Here is a 22,727-nt window from a genome sequence, read left to right on the forward strand (position 1 = left end):
AACATAAGAGAAAATCTTTGTGACCTGTGGTTAGGCAAAAAGAGTTCTTAGACATGTACACAACATAAAAGAAAAAAAGTTGATAAATTGAACTTCATCAAAATCAAAAACATTTGGGACTTCCCTGGTGGTCCAGTGGTTAAGACTCTGAGCTCCCAATTTAGGGGCACGGGTTCAGTCCCTAGTCAGGGAACCAAGATCCTGCATGCCGCGCAGTGTGGCCAAAAAATACAAAAATCAGAAACATTTATACTGCAAAAGACATCATTAAGAAATTATAACAGAAGCCACAAATTGGGAGAAAATATTTGCAAATATTTCTGATAAAGGACTTGTATACAGGATATATGAAAAACACCTCTCAGTAATAAAGACAAACCAATTTAAAAATGGGCAAAAGATTTTACTAGACATTTTGCCAAAAAAGACATATGAATGGCTAATAAGCACATGAAAAGATGCTTAACATCATAATCAAAACTATAGAGACACTTCTCGCCCACTAGGATGGCTATTAAAAAAGACAGACAATAACAAGTATGGATGTGGTGAAACAGGAGCACACATTGGTGGAGACATAAAACGGTGTAATCACTTTGGAAAACAGTTTGGCACTTTCTTAAAAAGTTAAACATAAATTTACTACATGATCCAGCAAAATCTAGGTATCTACCAGAGAGAAATGACAATATATATCCACACTAATATTTGTATATGAATATTCATAGAAGACTATTCATAATCACCAAAGAGTAGAAACAATATAAATATCCATCAATTGATAAATATAGATACAAGCTACAACATGGATGAACCTCAAAAACATCATGCTAAGTGAAAGAAGTCACATACAAAAGACCACATATTGTATTATTCTAGGTAATGTGAAATGCCCAGAAAAGGCAAATCTACAAAGACAGCAAGATGATTAGTGATGCCTGGGGCTAGGAGTGAGAATGGGGATTGACTTGCAAATATGCAGGACGGATCCTTTTGTGGTGCTAAAAATGTTCTAAATTTGGATTAAGGTCACGGTGTGCATGCAACTCTGTAAATTTACTGACAATCATTGAATTGTACACTTAAAACAGGCACATTTTTTTTAACATCTTTATTGGAGTATAATTGCTTTACAATGTTGTGTTAGTTTCTGCTGTATAATAACATGAATCAGCTATATGTATACATATATCCCCATATCCCCTCCGTCTTGCGTCTCCCTCCCTCCCATCCTCCCTATCCCACCCCTCTAGGTGGACACAAAGCACCGAGCTGATCTCCCTGTGCTATGTGGCTGCTTCCCATTAGCTAGCTATTTTACATTTGGTAGTGTATATATGTCCTTGCCACTCTCTCACTTCGTCCCAGCCTACCCTTCCTCCTCCCCGTGTCCTCAAATCCATTCTCTATGTCTGCGTCTTTATTCCTGTCCAGCCCCTGGGTTCTTCAGAACCATTTTCTTTTTTTTTTAGATTCCATATATATGTGTTATCATACGGTATTTAAAACAGGCTAATTTTATGATACACAGATTGTACTTCAATACAACTCTTAAAAAAAAAAAAAAAGGCCCCAGCAGCCAGTTTGAAGAGGCTGTCATTGGCCAAAGCTGAGAAATGAGCATCAATAAAGATAGTAACTGTAAATAATGAAAACACATCAAATATCTTTAAATCCATAAATTAACAATGATAGTAAGAAACAGAATTAATTGATCACCATCAAAGGATACTAGTTAACCAACTCATCAATATGAAAACTGGTAAATGTATAAAAACTGCTCACAAAGTAATGCTTATATTATGACTACATAAACACTATTCACATCTGGGCCATAAAGTTACTGAAACTATTATGTTCCCTTACTCACTTTTCTCTAGACGTAATAATTGTTTTGCTTTTTGTTTGCTTAGCTGTTCATGTGCCTATCATCGATTCAGTCTAAACTGCACAGTAAGTATAAATCTCCTCTTAAGGACTTGCCTGGTGGCACAGTGGTTAAGAATCGGCCTGCCAATGCAGGGGACACGGGTTCGATCCCTGGTCCGGGAAGATCCCACATGCCACGGAGCAACTAAGCCCGTGCGTCACAGCTACTGAGCCTGTGCTCTAGAGTCCTAGAGCCACAACTACTGAACCCACGTGCCACAACTACTGAAGCCCATGCGCCTAGAGCCTGTGCTCCACAACAACAGAAGCCAATGCAGTGAGAAGCCCATGCACTGCAACAGAGTAGCCCCTGCTCGCCACAACTAGAGAAAGCCCATGCATAGCAACAAAGACCCAACGCAGTCAAAAATAAATAAATAAAATAAATTTTAAAAAAAGAAAAGAAAAAAAAAAGAATGCATTAAATCTCCTCTTAATAAAAAACAAATCAGGTATTTTACTCAGTTCAGCTTTCCAGAGACCGGTCTGGTAGAGCCCCTGGTCCCCCTGTGCTAATCAGGAAGTGCTGCTTCCTAAGCATGCTTCACACATTCTTGTCTCCCCTCGGCCTCAATTCTCTTGGCCCCTTGCTGGGGATCCAACCCACGTCCTCCTCCATTCTTGGCTTACTCCCTCATTTTTGTGAGGTACTTTCTCACTTAGCTTGCTAAGAAAGAGTGCTTGGGAGGTAAAATCTGAGACTGTGTGTGTTTGGAAAATGCCCTTCCACCCTCACACTTGATTGGTTGGCTACAGAGCTCCAGGTTGGAAGTTATTTCCCTCAGAAGTTTGAGGGCATTGTTCTCCCAGCTTTAAATGTTGCAGTTGAGAAATCCAAGGCTACTGTGATCCTTGACCCTTTGTATGAAACTTGTTTTCTCTCTGGAAGCTTCTACAGTTTTCTCTTCATCCCAAGAGTTGTACAGTTATACTTAATGGCATACGTTGGTGTGGGTCTACTCTTAATTCACAGTGCTAGGCACTCAGTGGGCTCCTTCAATCTGGAACTCATGTCCTGCAGTACTGGGGAAATTTTCTAAACCATTTCATTGATGATTTTCTATTTTTTCAGTACTCTTTTTCTGGAATTCCTATTATTTGGATGTTATACTTCCTAGATTGGTCCACTTCCTCCATCCAAATACCTTTCTTCTTATTTTTGCTTTGGCTTCTTTCTTTCAGGTTTGAGGCTTTCTTGAAATGTCTAATAGTTGTTGACTATAGGTTCTTGAAATAGTAATTTATATGCTTATTTCTAAAATATGCTCAAAAAGCTACAAAGTATCATCTCCTTCCATGCCCTTACTGATCTTCCTAGTGATTCCCTCTCTCATAGCACTTTTTTACATTAGATTGGAATTATATATTTTGTCTAACCCACTAATCAAACTACAAACTCCTTTGGGGCAGAGAATGTGCCTTATTTTATCAACTCCTAGTACAATGTCTGGCAAACGGTAGGAACTCAGTAACTGCTGGATGAACGGAACTACTAAAGACTAGATTTACTCATCTTCTCACATGTAGAATCATTACAGATTATTCAACAGTTGAATATAATCTCAGTTTCCAACCCAAATAGAAATCATACTGACAATACAGGGGAGGAGAAGCAATCAGTCATTAAATTTAGACAGCACTTGGGGCTTCCCTGGTGGTCCAGTGACTAAGACTCTGCACTCCCAATGCAGGGGGCCTGGGTTCGATCCCTGGTCAGGAAACTAGATCCCACATGCCGCAACTAAGAGTTCACGTGCCGCATCTAAAGATCCCGCATGTCACAACTAAAAGACCCCGCATGCCACAACAGAGATCCCGTGTGCTGCAACTAAGACCCAACGTAGTCAAATAAACAAATAAATAAATAAAATAAAATAAAAATTTAGACAGCACATTACAGTCTATAAAGGTGCTAATATCTCATTTAATATTACAGGCACAGGGACTTCCCTGTTGGAGCAGTTGTTAAGAATCCGCCTGCCAATGCAGGGGACACGGGTTCGAGCCCTAGTCTGGGAAGATACCACATGCTGCGGAGCAACTAAGCCTGTGTGCCACAATTACTCAGCCTGTGCTCTAGAGCCCATGAGCCACAACTTCTGAAGCCCGTGAGCCACAACTACTGAAGCCCATGTGCCACAACTACTGAAGCCCACGTGCCACAACTACTGAAGCCCACACACCTAGAGCCCATGCTCCACAACCAGAGAAGACCCCGCTCGCCACAACTAGAGAAAGCCCATGCTCAGCAACGAAGACCCAATGCAGCCACAAATAAATAAATACATAAATAATATTACAGGCACATAAGTAGCTAATACTAACCCTTTTATACTACTGTTACCTCATTTTCAAAAAAACCAAAACAACAAAAAAAACAGACTCAAAGTTACCATATTCAAAATACTTGACCACATACCTGAAAACTAAGCATATCCCAAAATCCATCCAGATCTGTACAGGTAGTTTCCTTTTCACCTCGTTTATATTCACAATTGTCCACCAGTCCTTCAAACTGTTTGAACCTTTCTTTCATAAGGAGTCTTGTTTGACCAACTGCTGTGCGAATAAGATCTTTAGCTAAAAGAAATATGAGGTTTTTAAAAGTTAAAGGACAAGACAGGACCTTTACTGCAAGCCAACCAGCTGATAAGATGACCTCATTCCAAATATCCTACAGTTACAGAATCAAATTCTTACTTTAAAGCAAAACAAAAAATATCTACTACAAAACTTTGTCATACAAATATTGAGCATTTACTATCTGCTTTAATTCCTGCTAAATCAATATACATTCTCATACATATTGCTACACAGTAAAGAGCATTCTACCTCTCCTTGTATTTTATAAGAAATCAACGTCAAACAACTCACTGCACATCAGTATCTAAGAACTGATGTGGCAGCACACAAATGACTTTTTTCTAAATAGCTTTCCTGAATAGGTAAGGTTGGAACTTTTCAGAAAACTTGATTGATTTTGATTTGATTTCATATTGATTTAGGTAATTTTTGTTCAGAAAATATTTTTGTATAATTAAGCAATACCAGCTATAGCTATCATTCATAAAGTCACAGTAAAAAAATCTAATAATAAAATAGGCAAATGTCTAACTCTCAGGAATCATAGTCAATATTCTAACTACTTACATCTTTTAAGTCAGGTACCATTTTAGCACAGAGATATTAGTGAACATATGTGAGATATGAAAAATTCTTGCTATTTTGAATAACAATGAAATTATAAAGTTGGACAACACTGGATTTTTGTGTTTCAAATAAATGTAACCATATTAAAAAAAAATAAAGGTAAGACATAAAAACATATAAATGTTCCCTCACCGTCATCTGGAATGTCCAATTCAAGCTTTCTGTCCCACTCAAGGCAGTGTGAAGTTAACTTCTCAGTTTCTGACTGGAGAATATTTCTAAAATGATGACATACATTAGCACTATGACAATTATACAACATTAACTTCCCAGAGCTGATGCTTAATTATTTTATGAAATGTGATATGTTAAAATCCATAAATACAATTTGATATTCTATGTATGTCCATCCTTCCACACCTAAAACTTAAGTGGATGGTTAATGCCAAGAGCCCATTTTTCAAGCTAATATTTCTAGTCTTTTCTGTTCTTATTTTTCAGTGGCTAAGCAGAAAGAATTAGACATTCCTTAGTTCTGTTATTTTCCATGGAACTAAGGCGAATTCAATTGCCAAGAGTAAGATGAAGCTAAAAACTGTTAAGTCTCAAATTACTGTAAGTCTCAAATTACAGTGATAGGGCCTTACAGATTCTATTAGGCTTTGCTTGTCCAAAGGCAATGGTTCTCAACTGGGTCAATTTTTCCTACCAGGGAGTATTTGGCAATATCTAGAAGCATTTTTGATTGTCACGAACTGGAGGAGTGCTACTGGCCAGGGATGCTACAAAACATCCTGCAATGCAGGGGACAGACCCCACAACAAGAATTATCCAGTCTAAAATGTCAGTAGTGCCAAGGTTAAGAAACTCTGGCTTGGGCTTCCCTGGTGGCGCAGTGGTTAAGAATCTGCCTGGCAATGCAGGGCACACGGGTTCGAGCCCTGGTTCCGGAAGATCCCACATGCCACAGAGCAACTAAGCCCACGCCCCAGAACTACTGAGCCTGCGCTCTAGAGCCCGTGAGCCACAACTACTGAGCCTGCGAGCCACAACTACTGAAGCCCACACACCTAGAGCCTGTGCTCCGCAACAAGAGAAGCTACCGCAATGAGGAGCCCACGCACCGCAACGAAGAATAGCCTTCGCTCGCCACAGCTAGAGAAAGCCTGCGCGCAGCAACAAAGACCCAACACAGCCAAAAATAAATTTAAAAAATAAAATAAAATAAATAAATTTATATAAAAAAAAAAGAAACCCTGGCTTAAAATTTTAAACTGTTTCTTTACAAAAACATCCAAGCAGGAAAACTGAGGATAGTTTCTCTTAGAAGAATAATTTAGCTGCCTATGTCCAGTAGCAACAGAGAACAGCTTTAATTAATGAGAAAGAGACCTGGCTTAGATCTGACATTTAGTTGGATAAATTGTTTATCATCTCAATGTCTCAGTTGAACAACACAGTGGATTAGCTAATCTCTGAAAGACCTTATAATTCTAAAACATTATGGTCTAAAAACAATTGAAGTGGTTCCCCAAAATATAAAAAGATACTCATTCATAATAGAAAGAATGGATATTAGAACTAGAGTAAGGGGAATTCCCTGGCAGTCCAGTGGTTAGGACTCCGAGTGTTCACTGCAGGGGGCACAGGTTCGATCCCCGGTCGGAGAACTAAGATCTCATATACCACACAGCGCAGCCAAAAAAAAAAAAAAAAAAGAAATTAAAAAATAAATAAATAAAATAAACTAGAGAAAGCTAATATTTTTTATCTGTTTGACTGGTAAAACTCAAAAATTGTTAACATTGTATTGGAAAAGGTATGGGAATTTTCTTGCTATATTCACTCAAAGATAACAGAATATCATCATTTTCTGTGTGATGTGGAATGTTAAGGCCTTTCTCGAAATGCAGGCCTCTGATATGCTTCCAAGGCGCTTAGGTGACATGTTGAAGTTCCCCAAACAGGATGTTAATTTTCAATTCAGTTAGAGAAACATAATCCTATCTCATAATTTGGTGGGCCAAAGAGCCTCCTACCATCTCCCATTATCCTTCTTTTATAAAATAAACTTTAATTTAGTTCTTTGTGGGGGAAAAAAAAAGGTATGAGAAAATAGGAACTCCCATACCTTGCTGGGGGGAATGTAAATTGAGGTCCTTATATACTTGTACATGAGAAAATTGAAACATATACAAGTTTGTTGTTGGCAGCCTTGATTGAAATAGTAAGAGACTGAACCCAATGTAAATAACCACCAACAGGGACCTATTAAGTAAATTATGGTATATCCATATTATTGGATACTATGTGGCCATTAAAGAACACACACACACACACACACACACAACAACATGAGAAAGCTCTTTAAGTACTAAAATGGAATGTCTACTACATTTAACATTAAATGAAACAATATTAAAAAAAAATATATATATATATATATGTTTATGTTAGTTTACATATGCATTATCTACCTCTGGAAATATTCACAAAAAATGAGTAACACTTGCCTCCGTGGAAGGTTCAAACTATCCCCTGGGAGGCAGGGTTGGGAAAAAGACTTCTCACTTGTACCTTTTTCTACCTTTTGAATTAGGAACCACATGAATGTACTAGTTACTGAAAAAAAATCATTAAAATTTAAAAGATAAATGAAAATCACCAAAATTCAATTTCCCCCAACTCATCTATTATATTCAGGTTAAAAATAGTATAATTTTGGTTTTAAATGTCTAGACATTGATACAAAATTCTTACACTAGGAACAAATGGACAAACCTGAAATATGGCACATCATGTTGTGGCTGAGATATCTGATCTTGATTTACTTCAAGTGATGGGACTTCTTTTATTGAAAGGCCATCTGAATTTTTATTAGTAGTTTCATTTTTATTTAAAACATGTTCTATAGATTAAAGAAAATATTACATATAAATTTCAAAGCAGCAACTCATAAAATGACATCCCCCACAAGACAAATTTTTTTTAAATCCTTTAATTTTTTTCAGTGTTGAATTTTAAAATTTTATTTCTGACTCAATGATTTCATTCACCACATATCCTCTAAAGTGTCTCCTGATATTCATCTCCTCAAATATACATTTATTTCCCCCCATCTTCTCAGTCTATATTCCTTATTCCAACTCTTTCTCTCTCCAGATATCTTTCCCCATGTTTTCCCATCTCTCCTGACCCTGAGATCACATCCCTGAACTGTATGTTGAAAAGGGCTCTAAACAAATGTCTGATAAATCACAATCCAGAAAAGCAAGTAAAAAATTAATTAAAATACAATACCTTTATTCCATACGGTTAGAGAACCCAAAGGACATTGTAGTTTACTTGAATCTTGATGTACTGTCTTGGCAGAGAAAGTTTTACATTTTTGTGCCAAGATTTCTTTTGTTGCTTCAGTCTTATCACTAAAAACAATAGCAAAAAAATACTTTATGAAACATGAGCCTCATATATCTAATTGAAGGATTTCAAAATGATGTTACTTTTTAAAAACCTGGGATTTAATAGAAATATGTTTCTATTTTTTTTAATGTGTCTTTCTAGAGGGGAAAAATTTAAACACCTATAGTGGAATGTCCATCTTTACTAATTATAATGAGATCCAAAGACTATGAAGATCTCTTCATGGAACATAAGCACTCATAGTCTTGGATGCTGCTGAGCAGTTTCTAGTAAATTTGCCGCCAGCCAGTCTGCAAAACAACCTTGCTGTTTCTCTTAATGATTCCAACTGATTTCCCCCCACTCTGCAAGTTAATTATCTTTGGCTTTAGAAGTAGTTTTTCTAAAGTAATACTCGGCAAAAAAAACAAACACAAAAACCCCAAACCATGTCTGAACTACAGTATTATAGAAATTTCTTCCTTCTAAACATTTATTTCTAAGTATTATAATAAAGTCACTTATAAAAAGCAAAAAAACACAAAGTGTACCATGAAAATAATGATAAAAACAATGTATAGGAAATATAAAAACTGTCAAATACATTACTGTAGCCTTCTGAAGAATTTTTTTAAAAGACCAAATTTTCATGATTTATAATTAATATAATTTACTAACTAAATATTAACTTTTAAAAAGCACAGGACAAATCTAAGAAAGGCATTTGTTAACCATCTTAGCAAGGAATTCATTATTAACATTAAATTCTTACACTTCTGTGTTTAAAGGGGTCCAGGTATAACTGGGTGTCAAGAAAGCACTGGCACTTCTGGGAGTCATAGGTGTTACTTGATAGGTCTTCAGACCATCTAGTGGCTGAAACATAAAATCTTTAGGTGCAAAGGAATTCCTCCCCTTCATTTTTGCACTATTTGTCTTAGATAAATTTTCCATTTTTGATAAGACACCATCTGGATCCATTCCAATTGTTGTACTGGTTTGTGAATCCAAAGTACTTTCTTCACTATCAACTTTAAAAGAAATGGCCTAGATGGGAGGAAACAGAATGGAGTAAGAATTTCTCTTCTGGGGATATATTCAAACCAATTTTTACAGGCCTGAAAATATGAAAGTTGAGATATGTGTCCCTTGTGCATAATTTAAGAGAAAAAAATAAATACAATTAAATGTAAATATAGAATCAGTAGCCAGCTAACTAAACCACTGTCATGATCCAGAGAGAGACAGAACCAATCCTCATTAAAAGGACTAAATAATAGGTTTTAAGTATTAAAATTAAATATATGAAAACTAAGGTGGAAAAATTACCCACCTAACCAATACCTTTTAATTTAAATTATGTTGATAATTACAATGGTTGAGAATCAGAAATCCAATGTTTATTGGATGACTACTATTGTCAAGGACCAAATCCTCTTTTAAAATCACCTTGATTATAAATAAATTTATCATATGAGAAAAATATTTTTCAGTGTGACACAGTGAGATTAACCATATAAAATGTGAAGCTTATTTTCTCTGTCAATTATTTGGTTTTTTTAAAAAACTGAGATATAACTGACATATAACATTATATTAGTATCAGGATAAGACACCTGAAAAACAACAGTAAATCCTCCTGATGCTTCTTTATGGTTCAAGAGATTTTAACACATGTATAAGTTATCTTCTTGAAGCAGTTCTATATGCTTAATTTCAATTTTATGAAAGTAGCAGTGAGATTTTCAAAGTACCTAGAAATAAACAGATGTTTATACTCTACCTTGTCAGGTTTTGTTTCTATCTTTTTGGCAGGTCTTCCTTGATTTGGTGCCTCTGTTTCTGCTTCATTATCTAAAATAAAAGTGAAATAAGCCATCCATTTAGACTAGATAAAAAATGCTGCATTAAAAGTACTAGGTAATTTGGGAAAGGAAAACAGGCAATAGGAATGTATGTCAAAGAATTTTATGATTAAAAGTCACATTATAAAATAGGAAAAAAAGATGAAATTTCCTGCCAAGTTTAGGCCATCTGTTTCCAAAGCAAAAGTGTTAAGGTATTTTACCTTTTGCCTCTGAATATCAAATACGTATTTATTATAGAAAATTAGAAAAAATTTTAAAAAGCACAAAAACAATCAAAAATTTTACCCAAGCTTACATTACTCAGTGCTAATCACTATTGACACTTCAGAGTACGTTTTCCCAGTTTTTTCCTATGTTCACATTCACATACATATTTTAGAAATTCAATCATACTGTTCAGAGTTTGAGCTGATTTTCTTTGCCCACTTAATATGATTAACCATGTCATTAAGTGTTCTTTCATACATTGTTCTTAAATGGTTACACTGTATTCCACCAAATGGATGGACTGTAACTTATTGGGGCCATTAATTTTTCACTTTGAAGCACTGCTTACACCAATTCAGTACTTCAACATTTGAGCACCCACTGTGTGCTAACGGGATATCGGGGCACAAAACCTATCTTCGGGAATCAGAATCTCCATTTCCTCCTCTCCTACTCAAAGAAGTACATGATGATTTTAAAAATTGAACACAGGGGCTTGCCTGGTGGTGCAGTAGTTAAGAATCCACCTGCCAATGCAGGGGACACGGGTTCAACCCCTGGCCTGGGAAGATCCCACATGCTGTGGAGCAACTAAGCCTGTGCGTCACAACTACTGAGCCTGTGCTCTAGAGCCCAAGAGCCACAACTACTGAGCTCGCGTGTCACAACTACTGAAGCCAGTGCGCCTAGAATCCATGCTCCGCAACAAGAGAAGCCAATGCAATGAGAAGACCGTGCACCACAATGAAGAGTAGCCCCCGCTGGCTGCAACCAGAGAAAGCCTGCGTGCAGCAACAAAGACCCAATGCAGCCAAAAATTAATTAATTTTTAAAAATTGAACACAAAGAACCTCAAGTACCAAAATATCCTAGCTCAGTCACTGATCAAGAAATGTCCTTACCATTAGTAGCCCTTGTCACTGGCTTTCTTGCTGTAGTAGGCGGGACTGTTTTGGCAATCTGCTTTGCCGCTTGAGTAGCCAATCGAGTCATTCTCACTGGTGGCATTACAGGTTGTATAGCTATGGGAACAAATAATAAAATCAAATGTTTGTGGTAATTTTAAATTATTGTTGTGGCAACATCAGAACTTACCTTTTTTCTCTTTGTCCAACACTTTCTTTTCAGAAGCCTGTCTTTGACCAGGTCGGATTGCTGGAACATCACTCCCATTATCAATCTATTCAAAAGATTAGGTACTATGTGATTTAATTGCATAATGAACCAAACCACCACATTTTTAATGTGTAAATTGACCCCTCATCTGAAACCTGATATTGTAAATGACTCAGCAAAAAACCCACTACCCCAAATAAAATGAAATGAAGAAACTAGTTTTCCATTATATACGTTTCCTTACAAGCTTTTTCAGAATCCTAGAATTTAGAAAATGCTAATAACCTAAGCTATTAAAAAATAACTGACTATAATCTTCTGAGACTCCTTTAACATACCAGGCATGTTTTCAATTCAAGACCTTTGAATTTTGTCTAGAAAATTCTTCTCCTGGAAGAAAGCTCTTTCCCACAGTTCACTCTTCTACTTCCTTAAAGACTTCATTTAAAATGCCACCATCTGGGCTTCCCTGGTGGCGCAGTGGTTGAGAGTCCGCCTGCCGATGCAGGGGACGCGGGTTCGTGCCCCGGTCTGGGAGGATCCCACGTGCCGCGGAGCGGCTGGGCCCGTGAGCCATGGCCGCTGAGCCTGCGCGTCCGGAGTCTGTGCTCCGCAACGGGAGAGGCCACAGCAGTGAGAGGCCCGCATTCAGCAAAAATAAATAAATAAATAAATAAATAAAATGCCACCATCTGGGGACTTCCCTGGTGGCACAGTGGTTAAGAATCTGCCTGCCAATGCAGGGGACACAGGTTTGAGCCTTGGTCTGGGAAGATCCCACATGCCACAGAGCAACTAAGCCTGTGCACCACAACTACTGAGCCCACGCACTGCAACTACTGAAGCCCGCATGCCTAGAGCCCATGCTCTGCAACAAGAGAAGCCACCACAATAAGAAGCCTGCGCACCGCAACAAAGAGTAACCCCTGCTCGCCGCAACTAGAGAAAAGCCCGCGCACAGCAATGAAGACCCAACACAGTCAAAAATAAATAAATAAATAAATTTATTAAAAATAAAATAAAATAAAATGCCACCATCTCAGTGAGGCCTGACCAAAATTCCACCCTATACCTACTTCAAAACTCCCCACCTCCCTTCTTCTTCTTTTTTTAAATCTCCCTCATAATACTTAATACTTTTGACCATCTGACACACTATATAGTTCTTTTTTTAGTGCTATCTCTCATGTAAGCTCCTTGAAAACAGGGAATTTTGTTTGTTTTGCTCAGTTATATTCTAGAGCCTAAAGGAACATGGTAGTGATTCAAATTCATTGAATACATGAAACTTAGCTTCCTCACCTGACAAAGAGGCATACTATTTCCCTCTTTGCCCACTTGACTTTATTTTAGTAATCCTCCTAATAAGTTTATCCATAACCGTGTTTTGAAGACCCATAAGTTTATAACACTCACCCTGTATGCTTTATATTCCTATCTGCACTTCACGGTGACATGGGATGCATAATAGAAGCCCGGTAAACAAACAAAAAAGAGTGTGGCACAGAATTTAGTATAAATCTCATAAGGGATGTCTGGGCAAAGAATATTTTAAGTGACTATTTCCTTAGCATCTAGCCATATCTGCTCTGCCACCATACCAAAACAGTGATTTTGGTAGTACTATTGACTCTAATAAAATAATCACTATGCTTGAAGACGGTATTAGATTAAAAATAAATTTACTTACTTTGAGGAAAAAAAGTACAATTTGTCATTTTAGTAACAATGACCTACTAACTATCAACTATACCTTTGTCAGCTCCATTTGGTCTTTGGCCTTTGACCTTGTAATCCGTACAGAAGATGGAACAGCCTTAAAACAGTCAAAAGAAGATAAAGTTAAAAAAATAAATAAATAAACTGGCAAAATTTACTTCCATGTTTCATTATGAAATAAAGTTTCCATTTTAAAGTTAAATTTTATCCTTAATAATTTATGGCAAAAAGATACTTGCTAACTTAATTTTTTTTTAATTTAAATTTTAATTTTTTTGGCCGTGCCGTGCAGCTTGCGGGTCTTAGTTCCCCAACCAGGGACTGAACCCGGGCCTCTGGCAGTGAAAGCACTGAGTCCTAACCCCTGGACTGCCAGGGAATTCCCTAAGTTATTGTTGTTTCTGGTTCTGGCTTGATTTAAATTATGTTTAAGTTAATAACTTCAAAACTTACCCATATTTCTCAATGAGGAGAGAGAAGAAATTTTAAAGCATATTTTCCAAGTATTAGGATCCTCATTAATATGATTAACTAGACATATTTAAAAGGGGGTAGATGAACAAACTAGAGTATTAGGATCTTTTGTTTTCTGTTTATGAAAAGATGCTGTACAGCTTACTTCCCTAGCTTTGACAATTTGCCTTCAAATCTCATGATTATACACCTGTCCAATGTCAGTAAGAAAATGGAGACCTAATCACAAAATGTGAAAAAAATTTAGCATGAGAAAGACCAATTAAAAAATTATAAGGTATTTATCAACTGTAAAATTTCTTAAGAAACATAATCAGGGACTTCCCCAGTGGTCCAGTGGTTAAGAATCCACCTTCCAATGCAGGGGACATGGGTTTGATCCTTGGTTGGGGAACTAAGATCCCACACACCACGGCGCAACTACGCCCGTGCGCCACAACTAGAGAAGCCCATGTGCAGCAACGAAAACCCAACGCAGCCAACATTAAAAAAAAAAAAAAAAAAAACCACAACGATGTGTCTCTTGTTCCTCCTACATATATTTTTAAGATATTTTAAAATAGTTGTTTACAGTGTAGACCAATTATTGGTATCTACATATTCCTAAAAAGACAGCTTAAATCTAATCCCTTCTAAGAGGTCTTCTTTGATGTTCCTCCAAATATAAACAATCTATCCTTCCTCTAATATAAAGAACATATTTATCTGTATCTTTCCACCATGAACTACAGTTTATTAATTTTGGTCTCTTCTACAGTGTCCTAAGATCACACAGAGTAAATAAATCAAAGATCTGTCAAATGAATCATTGAGATTCATGAAGCCTAGAAAAACAAGCAATATCTTCAGCCTTTATATTATTCAGTTCTTATTTAAATCAGGAATGAATACACAGTCAATGAGATCTTTTATACATATCTTTAAATAGCAAATCAGGGACTTCCCTGGTGGCGCAGTGGTTAAGAATCCGCCTGCCAATACAGGGGACACGGGTTCGAGCCCTGGTCCACAAAGATCCCACATGCCGCAGAGCAACTAAGCCTGTGCGACACAACTACTGAGCCTGCGCTCTAGGGCCCGCGAGCCACAACAACTGAGCCTGCGTGCCACAACTACTGAAGCCTGCATGCCTAGAGCCCGTGCTCCGCAACAAGAGAAGCCACCTCAGTGAGAAGCCTGCGCACCACAACGAAGAGTAGCCCCGGCTCGCTGCAACTAGAGAAAGCCCACACAGAGCAATGAAGACCCAACGCAGCCAAAAATAAATAAATAAATAATAAATAAATAAATACCAAATCACCAGTGACTAGCAAGTTTACAAATCCAACTGATCTGTTCAAACTTCATCCTTCCTGATTCACTAACCATTCTCTTTAGATCACCCCTCCTTTAGCTTCTATCCTCCATTTTAGCTCTGCTGCCACTCTGACCGGTACTTTTCAGCCTATCATTGCCCACCTAAAGGTGTTCTCTAGACCTCACTCTTTCATAATTTTATATACCCTAATTGGAATGGTCTCATTTAGTCCTACAGCTTAAATGTCCATTCATACTCCCAATATCATATCCAAAATCCACATCTTAGCATGGATCCCCAACCTGATTTCCAAATTTTTATTCCCAACTGCCTGATGTCTAGATGGCCCAAATAGGATTTTTTTTTAAAAGGGTATTAATATTCACCCACTTAAGCTTTTCTTGCTTTCCTCACCTCTTTTAGCAGCAGCAAAATTTGTATTCTTGATCAAACTATTATCTTCAGAATCATCATCTTATCTCTAACTCTTCAACTTCCTCCACCCCTCACCATCTACTTGGTCACCAGTCCTATCAAATTTATCTCTTAAGATGTCTTACATGACACCTGTTAGAATGGCTATTATCAAAAAGACAAGAAATAATAAGTGTTGGTGAGGATATGGAGAAACAGGAACCCCTGAGCACTATTGGTAGGAATGTAAATTGGTGCAGCCACTATGGAAAACAGTATGGAAGATCCTCAAAAAATTAAAATTAGAACTACCATATGATCCAGCATTTCCAATTCTGAGTATTTATCCAAAGGAAATGAAAACACTAACTCAAAAAGATATATGTATCCCCATGTACATTGCAGCATTATTTACAATAGCCAAGACTTGTAAACAACTCAAGTGTCCATCACTTGAGTGAGGTGCAAGGTAGGTGAAATGGGTGAAGGTCGTCAAAAAGTACAAACTTCCAGGTTTAAAATAAGTAAGTCCCGGGAATGTAATATACAGTATGGTGACTACAGTTAATAATACTGTATTGTATATTTGAAAGTTGCTAAAAGAGTATATCTGAAATGTTCTCATCACAAGAAAAAAGTTTTGTAACTATGTGTGGTGATGGATGGTAACTAGACTAATTGTGGTGATCATCTTGTAATGTATACAAATAATGAATAATTACAGTGTACACCTGAAACTAATATGTCAATTATATCTCCAGAAAAATGATGTCTTAAACCTATTTCTTCTTTTTTTGGGTTTTTTTTTTTTTTTGCGGTACGCACGCCTCTCACTGTTGTGGCCTCTCCCGCTGCAGAGCACAGGCTCCAGAGGCGCAGGCTCAGCGGCCATGGCTCATGGGCCCAGCCGCTCTGCGGCATGTGGGATCCTCCCAGACCGGAGCACGAACCCACATCCCCTGCATTGGCAGGCGGACTCTCAACCACTGCGCCACCAGGGAAGCCCCTTATTTCTTCTTTTTAAACAAATGCCTCAGTCCACTTATCTCATCTCACCTATTCTATACAGAATATTCACAATATAGACTTACAACTGGTCTTCCTATCTATAAATGCTTCCCTTTCTAGACTATAATCCTCAAGTCCAGGCTAATCTTCCCTGAGTTTTACTTTGATAATGGTACAACCTCATTTATAAACCTCCCTTGACTCTCCATATCCTAAAGGATAAATGCCAAATACTATGGTATAGCATTCACTGTTCAGCCTGGCTCTGCCAGCTTTCCTAAGTTTTATCCAATCTCAACCTAAATATAGCTACATCAAGAGACCCTGTTTTCATCTTCGGAGTTACTATTATGTCATTCCCACCTCCTACCAACTAATTAAATGAATAAAGGGACTCAGGGGAAATGGTTATTTTAGTCATCTAATCTCCTAAAGAAAATTCCAGTTAAAAGGAACTATTCCTCTATATCAAGTTAGGATACTAAACTTACCTTTTTTGGCTCAGCTTTCATAGTATTCTGGTTTGAGAAAAGAAAACAAGGAATATCAGGTCTATAAAGACCCACTTTAAATACTCCTCGTTTAGCTTTCTCTCTCTGCTCTTTCAATTTTTGAAGCTGCTTTTCTTCTTTGTATTTTTGGAGCATTTGTTTTCGTTGATCACCTAGAATAGTTTTCACTGACTCTAAGTAGGAAAAAGAAAAAAAGAAAAATACAATATATAAAAAATTTCAGATAAAAAGTTAGGCAAACAACTTCTAACTTCAACTGTTGCTAAGAAATGCTTTTAGTAACTTCTTGTTAATTCCTTAGCACTTCAAGTTATTTCCACCCCTATTTTAAAGTTCCTATTTCTTTCACCTTCATTTGTTCAAATATATAACTGTTTAGTATGTACTAGGCATGTATTACTTCACTTTTAAATTAATTAGCTTCTATGACAGTCAGCTTCCAAGCTGACCTCCAGCAATTCTCACTTCCTGGTAGACATGCCTTGTATCATCCCCTCCCATACTGAATAGGGCTGACCTGTGTAACCAAGAAAGTACTGTGGAAATGATAGAGAACGACTCCTACAACTAGGTCATTAAAGACATCACAGCTTTTGTCCTGCTCTCTCTTGGATCCCTTGCTCTGGAGGGAAGCCAGTGACCACGTGGAACCTTAAGGAGACTCAAGTGGCCCCATGGAGATGTCCACATGACAAAGAACTAAGGCCTCCTGCCAAAAGCCAGCATCATCTTGCTGGTAATGTGAATGAGTCACCTTAGAAGCAGATCCTTTACAATAATCAAAACAGGGACTTCTCTGGTGGTCCAGTGGTTAAGACTCCCAATGCAGGGGGCCCGGGTTCAATCCCTGGTCGGGGAACTAAGATCCCACATACCGCAACTAAGCCTGTGCACCGCAACTACTGAGCCCAGGCACCGCAACTAGAGAAGCCCATGTGCCACAACTAAGAAGCCCGCGTGCCGCAACTAAGACCCAGTGCAGCCAAAAAAAAAAAAAAGCCAATGTCCTTATAATGATGGCCCTCAGGGCTCTATGGGAGCTAACCTGTTTGCCTTCTCTAGCCATGCTTACCTACTTGCTTTCTCTGGAACATACCAGACCCACTCCCACCTCCAGGCCTTCGTAAATGAGGAATAAAAGAAATTCTAATAGCATATTGACAAGGTTAAATTTTGTTTGAAAGATTTTGGTCGAGGAAAGAAGCGTTTGAGAGGGTACGAGTAGAGGCAAGGAGACAACTCAGAAGGTAATGTCACCTCTTCTCAGACAGAAAATGTCTAGTTCTTCCTTCAAAGGCCATCCTATATAATCCTACGACCCAGTGTTCATTTTCTCTGAACTCCTAAGAGATGTTATTCTTTACCCTATCCCCCTCAACCACCAACCCACTTCCTTTGACCTTCAAACATAAACTGATCACTTCATCTCAAAAACAAAGAAGTACCCAATTCCTTTCTCTCACTTTACTTTAGAATCACAAAAATGACAAATATGGAAGAAATAGTTTAGCCCAACCTCCCCTTTTACAGAAGCAATTAAGCTGAATATGTTGAGTGTCTTGTACGTGTCACACATTACACTGGTTCTGGAAAAATGATAAAACTGAAGTAGTGAACACGTAAAACAACTTGACATCTCATTTCTTTCTCTATAAAACTTCTAAGACTTCATCTTTCTGCCATTTCTTCACAATTTATCCTTGCTTTATTTCACTGCAATCTAGCTCCTAGTGCCTGCTATATAAACACAACTAAATAGGAGTCCAATAAGTCCTTCCGATTAAATGCATGTCATTTCCCAGTTCTCTTCCTTCTTTTCTATAGCATCCCTTGCCTTCTAAGACATCCATTTTTATTATGTTTATCTCTTGCTGAGATCATTCTCTTTTCTGGTTGGTTCTTTCCCTCCTAATTACCCCAAATCCTTTTGGGCAAACTACAGGGATGAATCCTTTGCTCTTCCCTCTAAGAACTGTTCCCATTGGCAAAGTACCCTTACTTCATGGATACTTCAATCAGTTCTATTTTTATGTCCCTTATCAATTTATCTTGTCAATATTTATCTTATCCAAGCTCCAGAAGTAAGAACTTTAGGATTCCTGTAAGGTCATATAGGTAAAAAGTGTTATAATACTCCATAGGCGAGTGGCTTTAGCCTAGCTAGGATGTCCACAGCCTTTACTTGAGTGCTTTTTTTGGGGGGGGAGGGGGGCATGCCAGGCAGCCTGCAGGATCTTAGTTCCCCCACCAAGGATCAAACCCGGGCCCCTGGCAGTGGAAGTGTGAAGTCCTAACTACTGGACCATCTGGGAATTGCCAACACAGCCTTTACTTGAAATAGACAGTATTTAGTTGCAGAAAACACCAAGTTATTTAGAATGGCATTTCAAAACTCCATTCTTGTGGTCAGGGTTGTTTTTAACCTCAGGTATTAAACCAACTTTTATTCACTCTTCAAACACTTGAAATTACAATAGACTTTTACTTACTTGGCTTGACATCAGCCTTTTCTGGAACAAGCTCATGAGATATCTCATCTAATTCAAGAAGAATTCTACCTTCCAAGGTTGGAACGTTGACATCTTTCAAACCAAAGTGTCTATTTCGTTCATATTCCTTATGTCTGTTTTCTTTCTGAGACAGTGATTTCCTATGAGCAATTTTAGTTCTAATCATGTCGGTACTTAATTCCTTTCTGTGTCGACTGGCAAAATGTGATGAAGCCATCCTATCAGGAAAAAGAGAGAAAGACCAACTTATATGAAATTTCATTTGATTATTTAAAAAGTTAGGATTCCAGTTCACCTCCTACCCCAGAGTCTTCTGAAAAAAAAAAATTAAAATACAGCTCTCTGGGCTCAGACTTAGGTTGTGGCAACATGGCTAAATGCACCAAGGTCAGAATCGTGGGTAAACACGGGACCCATGTTGCCTCCCTCAGGAAAATAGTGAAGAAAACTGAAATCAGTCAGCACGCCTAGCGCACTTGCTCCTGTGGCAAAACCAAGATGAAGAGACAAGCTGTGGGCATTTGGCATTTCCTGCATGAAAACGGTGGCTGATGGTGCCTGGACCTACAACACCACTTCTGCCGTCACAGCAAAGTAACCAGAAGACTGAAGGAACTGAAGGACCAGTAGAAGGCCACCATTTAAAACATTGCTAGCCTATAATAAATGGGTTAATTTACATAATAAAAAATACAAAATGGAATAAATATGTGACTGAAGAGTGGGAAGGAGGTTATCAAAAGATAAAACACTACAACCTATTTTGGGGTTCTGAACAGGAACTTGCTTGACAGATGAAGTGAAGCCCAGGAAGCTAAAGTCCAGAATATAAATAAGAGGGTCTAGGCTTACCATAGAGAGCACTGCAAAATAGAGTAGGAAGTAAAGGTGAAAATAGGGATATAGTATACAGAATAGTTTCCTTAACTTTCCCCTGGTGATGAATGCAGGCAGGCTGGCATTTTTTCTCAAGCCAAAAAACAAAACAAACAAAACACACAAGATGCCTATTAGGTAGGTAGGAATGATAAATAGGCAGTTAGATATACGAGCTTGAGAAAAAGGATTTTTTTTTTTTTTTTTTTTTTTTTTTTTGCCCAAGAAGGGCTGGTGAAGTACCATGGTGATGCAGGATAATCATATCAGTTTGCCCTGGTGAGGGCAGAATAAAATTCTTTTCGGCAATGTAAGAAATCATAGTTTACTTGGCATATGCTCTTTTCTTAGAAAGATCCTTGGGAGAACAAGAAAGACAATGTCATGGGTTCCAAGAAATCGTGGATCCAACTGAGGAAAAGAATAAAGGAAAGTGGAAAGTCTAAGGCATCTCCTATACAGCTGGTATGGAGAACAATCAAGCCAAACTGGAGAAAGAGGACTGATTCTCCAGGGAAAAGTCTTGCCAGCTTAAAAGAGAAGGTGGTGGTGGCGGGGGGAAGGACGGAGGTCTGCCATTAGAAAGTTAGGGCAGGAATAAAGAGGTAGACATAGAAAATGGACTTGAGGCCATGGGGTGGGAGGGGGAAGCTGGGGCGAAGTGAGAGTAGCATCGACATATATACACTACCCAATGTAAAATAGCTAGCTAGTGGGAAGCAGCAGCATAGCACAGGGAGATCAGCTCGGTGCTTTGTGACCACCTAGAGGGGTGGGATAGGGAGGGTGGGAGGGAGGCTCAAGAGGGAGGGGATATGGGGATATATGTATGCATATGACTGATTCGCTTTGCTGTGCAACAGAAACTAACACAGTATTGTGAAGCAATTATACTCCAATAAAGGGCTATTTAAAAAAAAAGATATAAGCACACTGTACCTTCAACAACAAGAAGAGAGTCCACTAGAAAAATGCAGATAAAAAAACTGCACAAGAAATGCAACAAATTAAAATGTACTATTTTAGGCAATCAACAGAGTATAAAAACGTGAGAATTCATCTGACCTGGATGCTAATAACATTGTCCTTTAAGGGCCCAGGGGAAGTGACAAAGGACTGTGCTTTTTTAATCAAGAACTCTCCGCTACTATTTGATTTGCCACTTCCCGCAATTATTAAAGAAAAATTAAAATTACGTACTAGGTATTTAAAAATACAGCATAGAACTATACACGGCAAAGAGAGAGAGAGAGAGAGAGAACTAACACCGAAGGCATATTTAATTATCACCTAAACCCTAAAAGGTATTTAGTATAACTGCCGTTATACAGATGAGGTAAATTAACTGCCCACATTTGCACAGCTAAAAGACAGTGGAGCTGGAATCTTAAGCCAGGAAGCCTGGCTCTTCACACACAGAATCTAAGTTCTCTTCTTTGGCTGACTGGAGTTTCTTCCAGCTTAAAAGTCTAGAATGCCTTAGTTTTGCTTGCCAAGGCTGTCAACCCAGGCGTTTTTAGTTGTCACAGAACCTGGAAAGAGCCACTGGAATAATGTTGGGGCCCAAAGCCAATAACGCCCCGGTGGTGAAATGATGCTGCTACACAGATCATGGCAACAAATATTTACTCTTCCGAAGGACTGCGTCATCAGCTTCGGGAAGGACAGGTAACACGGTCCTAAGAGGAGCCTCCCCTGAGCGGCGTCCAGCTCGCAGCCGCCGGTCCTCCGACCCTTCTAGACCTTCTAGAAGGAAGCGGACCAGCGCCCTCCCCCAGCTCCCCAGCATCCACCTACCTGAGGCAGCTTCTAGCGTGAAACCTCAACCAAACTAAAAGTAAAGGAACCCTCTGGGGCTGGAAGACCACCGCCGCCTCCGCAGAAGGAACGCCTACAAGACTCGGCAAAATTCAAACTTCCCGCATCGAACTTCTGATTGGAGGTATTTTAAGTAACACTTCCTGTAAAAGTACCCGCCTCTTCCCTTCGCCGAGGCTTGCGATTGGTTAGCTCCTTGCTATATTTGAATTGATTGAAAGATGAACGGACCGTTCAAAGGGTGGCTGTGAGCTGAATCAATGGGCGGGTCCTCGATGCGATATTGATGAGGCGGGAGCCGTGGGATCGCTGGGGCTGGCGGGGAGCTGTAATGGCCGGCGGTTGACAGGGCCTAACTCTGAAACCGCCCTGGAGTTCCCGAGACCTCGCGGGTATCCGAGAAAAGACAGAGGAACTCGGACGGAGG

At 38.6% G+C, this 22,727-nt stretch overlaps 1 protein-coding gene across 1 annotated transcript in view; it reads right to left on the reverse strand.

Annotated features, from left to right (window-relative positions):
• DLGAP5 (DLG associated protein 5) overlaps positions 1–22,371 on the reverse strand; it is a 37,028-nt gene extending 14,657 nt beyond the window's left edge. The window contains exons 1-12 of the mRNA XM_007445983.1: positions 22,280–22,371; positions 19,586–19,824; positions 17,076–17,269; positions 13,426–13,488; positions 11,652–11,736; positions 11,459–11,578; positions 10,265–10,335; positions 9,254–9,528; positions 8,380–8,504; positions 7,861–7,987; positions 5,272–5,357; positions 4,349–4,509 (exon numbers count right to left, since the gene is read on the reverse strand). Coding sequence (XP_007446045.1) covers positions 4,349–4,509; positions 5,272–5,357; positions 7,861–7,987; positions 8,380–8,504; positions 9,254–9,528; positions 10,265–10,335; positions 11,459–11,578; positions 11,652–11,736; positions 13,426–13,488; positions 17,076–17,269; positions 19,586–19,823 — 1,545 coding nt within the window. The 5' untranslated portion in view covers position 19,824; positions 22,280–22,371. The remainder of the gene's footprint in view (positions 1–4,348; positions 4,510–5,271; positions 5,358–7,860; positions 7,988–8,379; positions 8,505–9,253; positions 9,529–10,264; positions 10,336–11,458; positions 11,579–11,651; positions 11,737–13,425; positions 13,489–17,075; positions 17,270–19,585; positions 19,825–22,279) is intronic.
• Positions 22,372–22,727: the final 356 nt, after the last annotated feature.

This window comes from Lipotes vexillifer, unplaced genomic scaffold (assembly GCF_000442215.2).
Source record: "Lipotes vexillifer unplaced genomic scaffold, Lipotes_vexillifer_v1.1 scaffold43, whole genome shotgun sequence".
In the NCBI taxonomy this organism is placed as follows: Eukaryota; Metazoa; Chordata; class Mammalia; order Artiodactyla; family Lipotidae; genus Lipotes; species Lipotes vexillifer.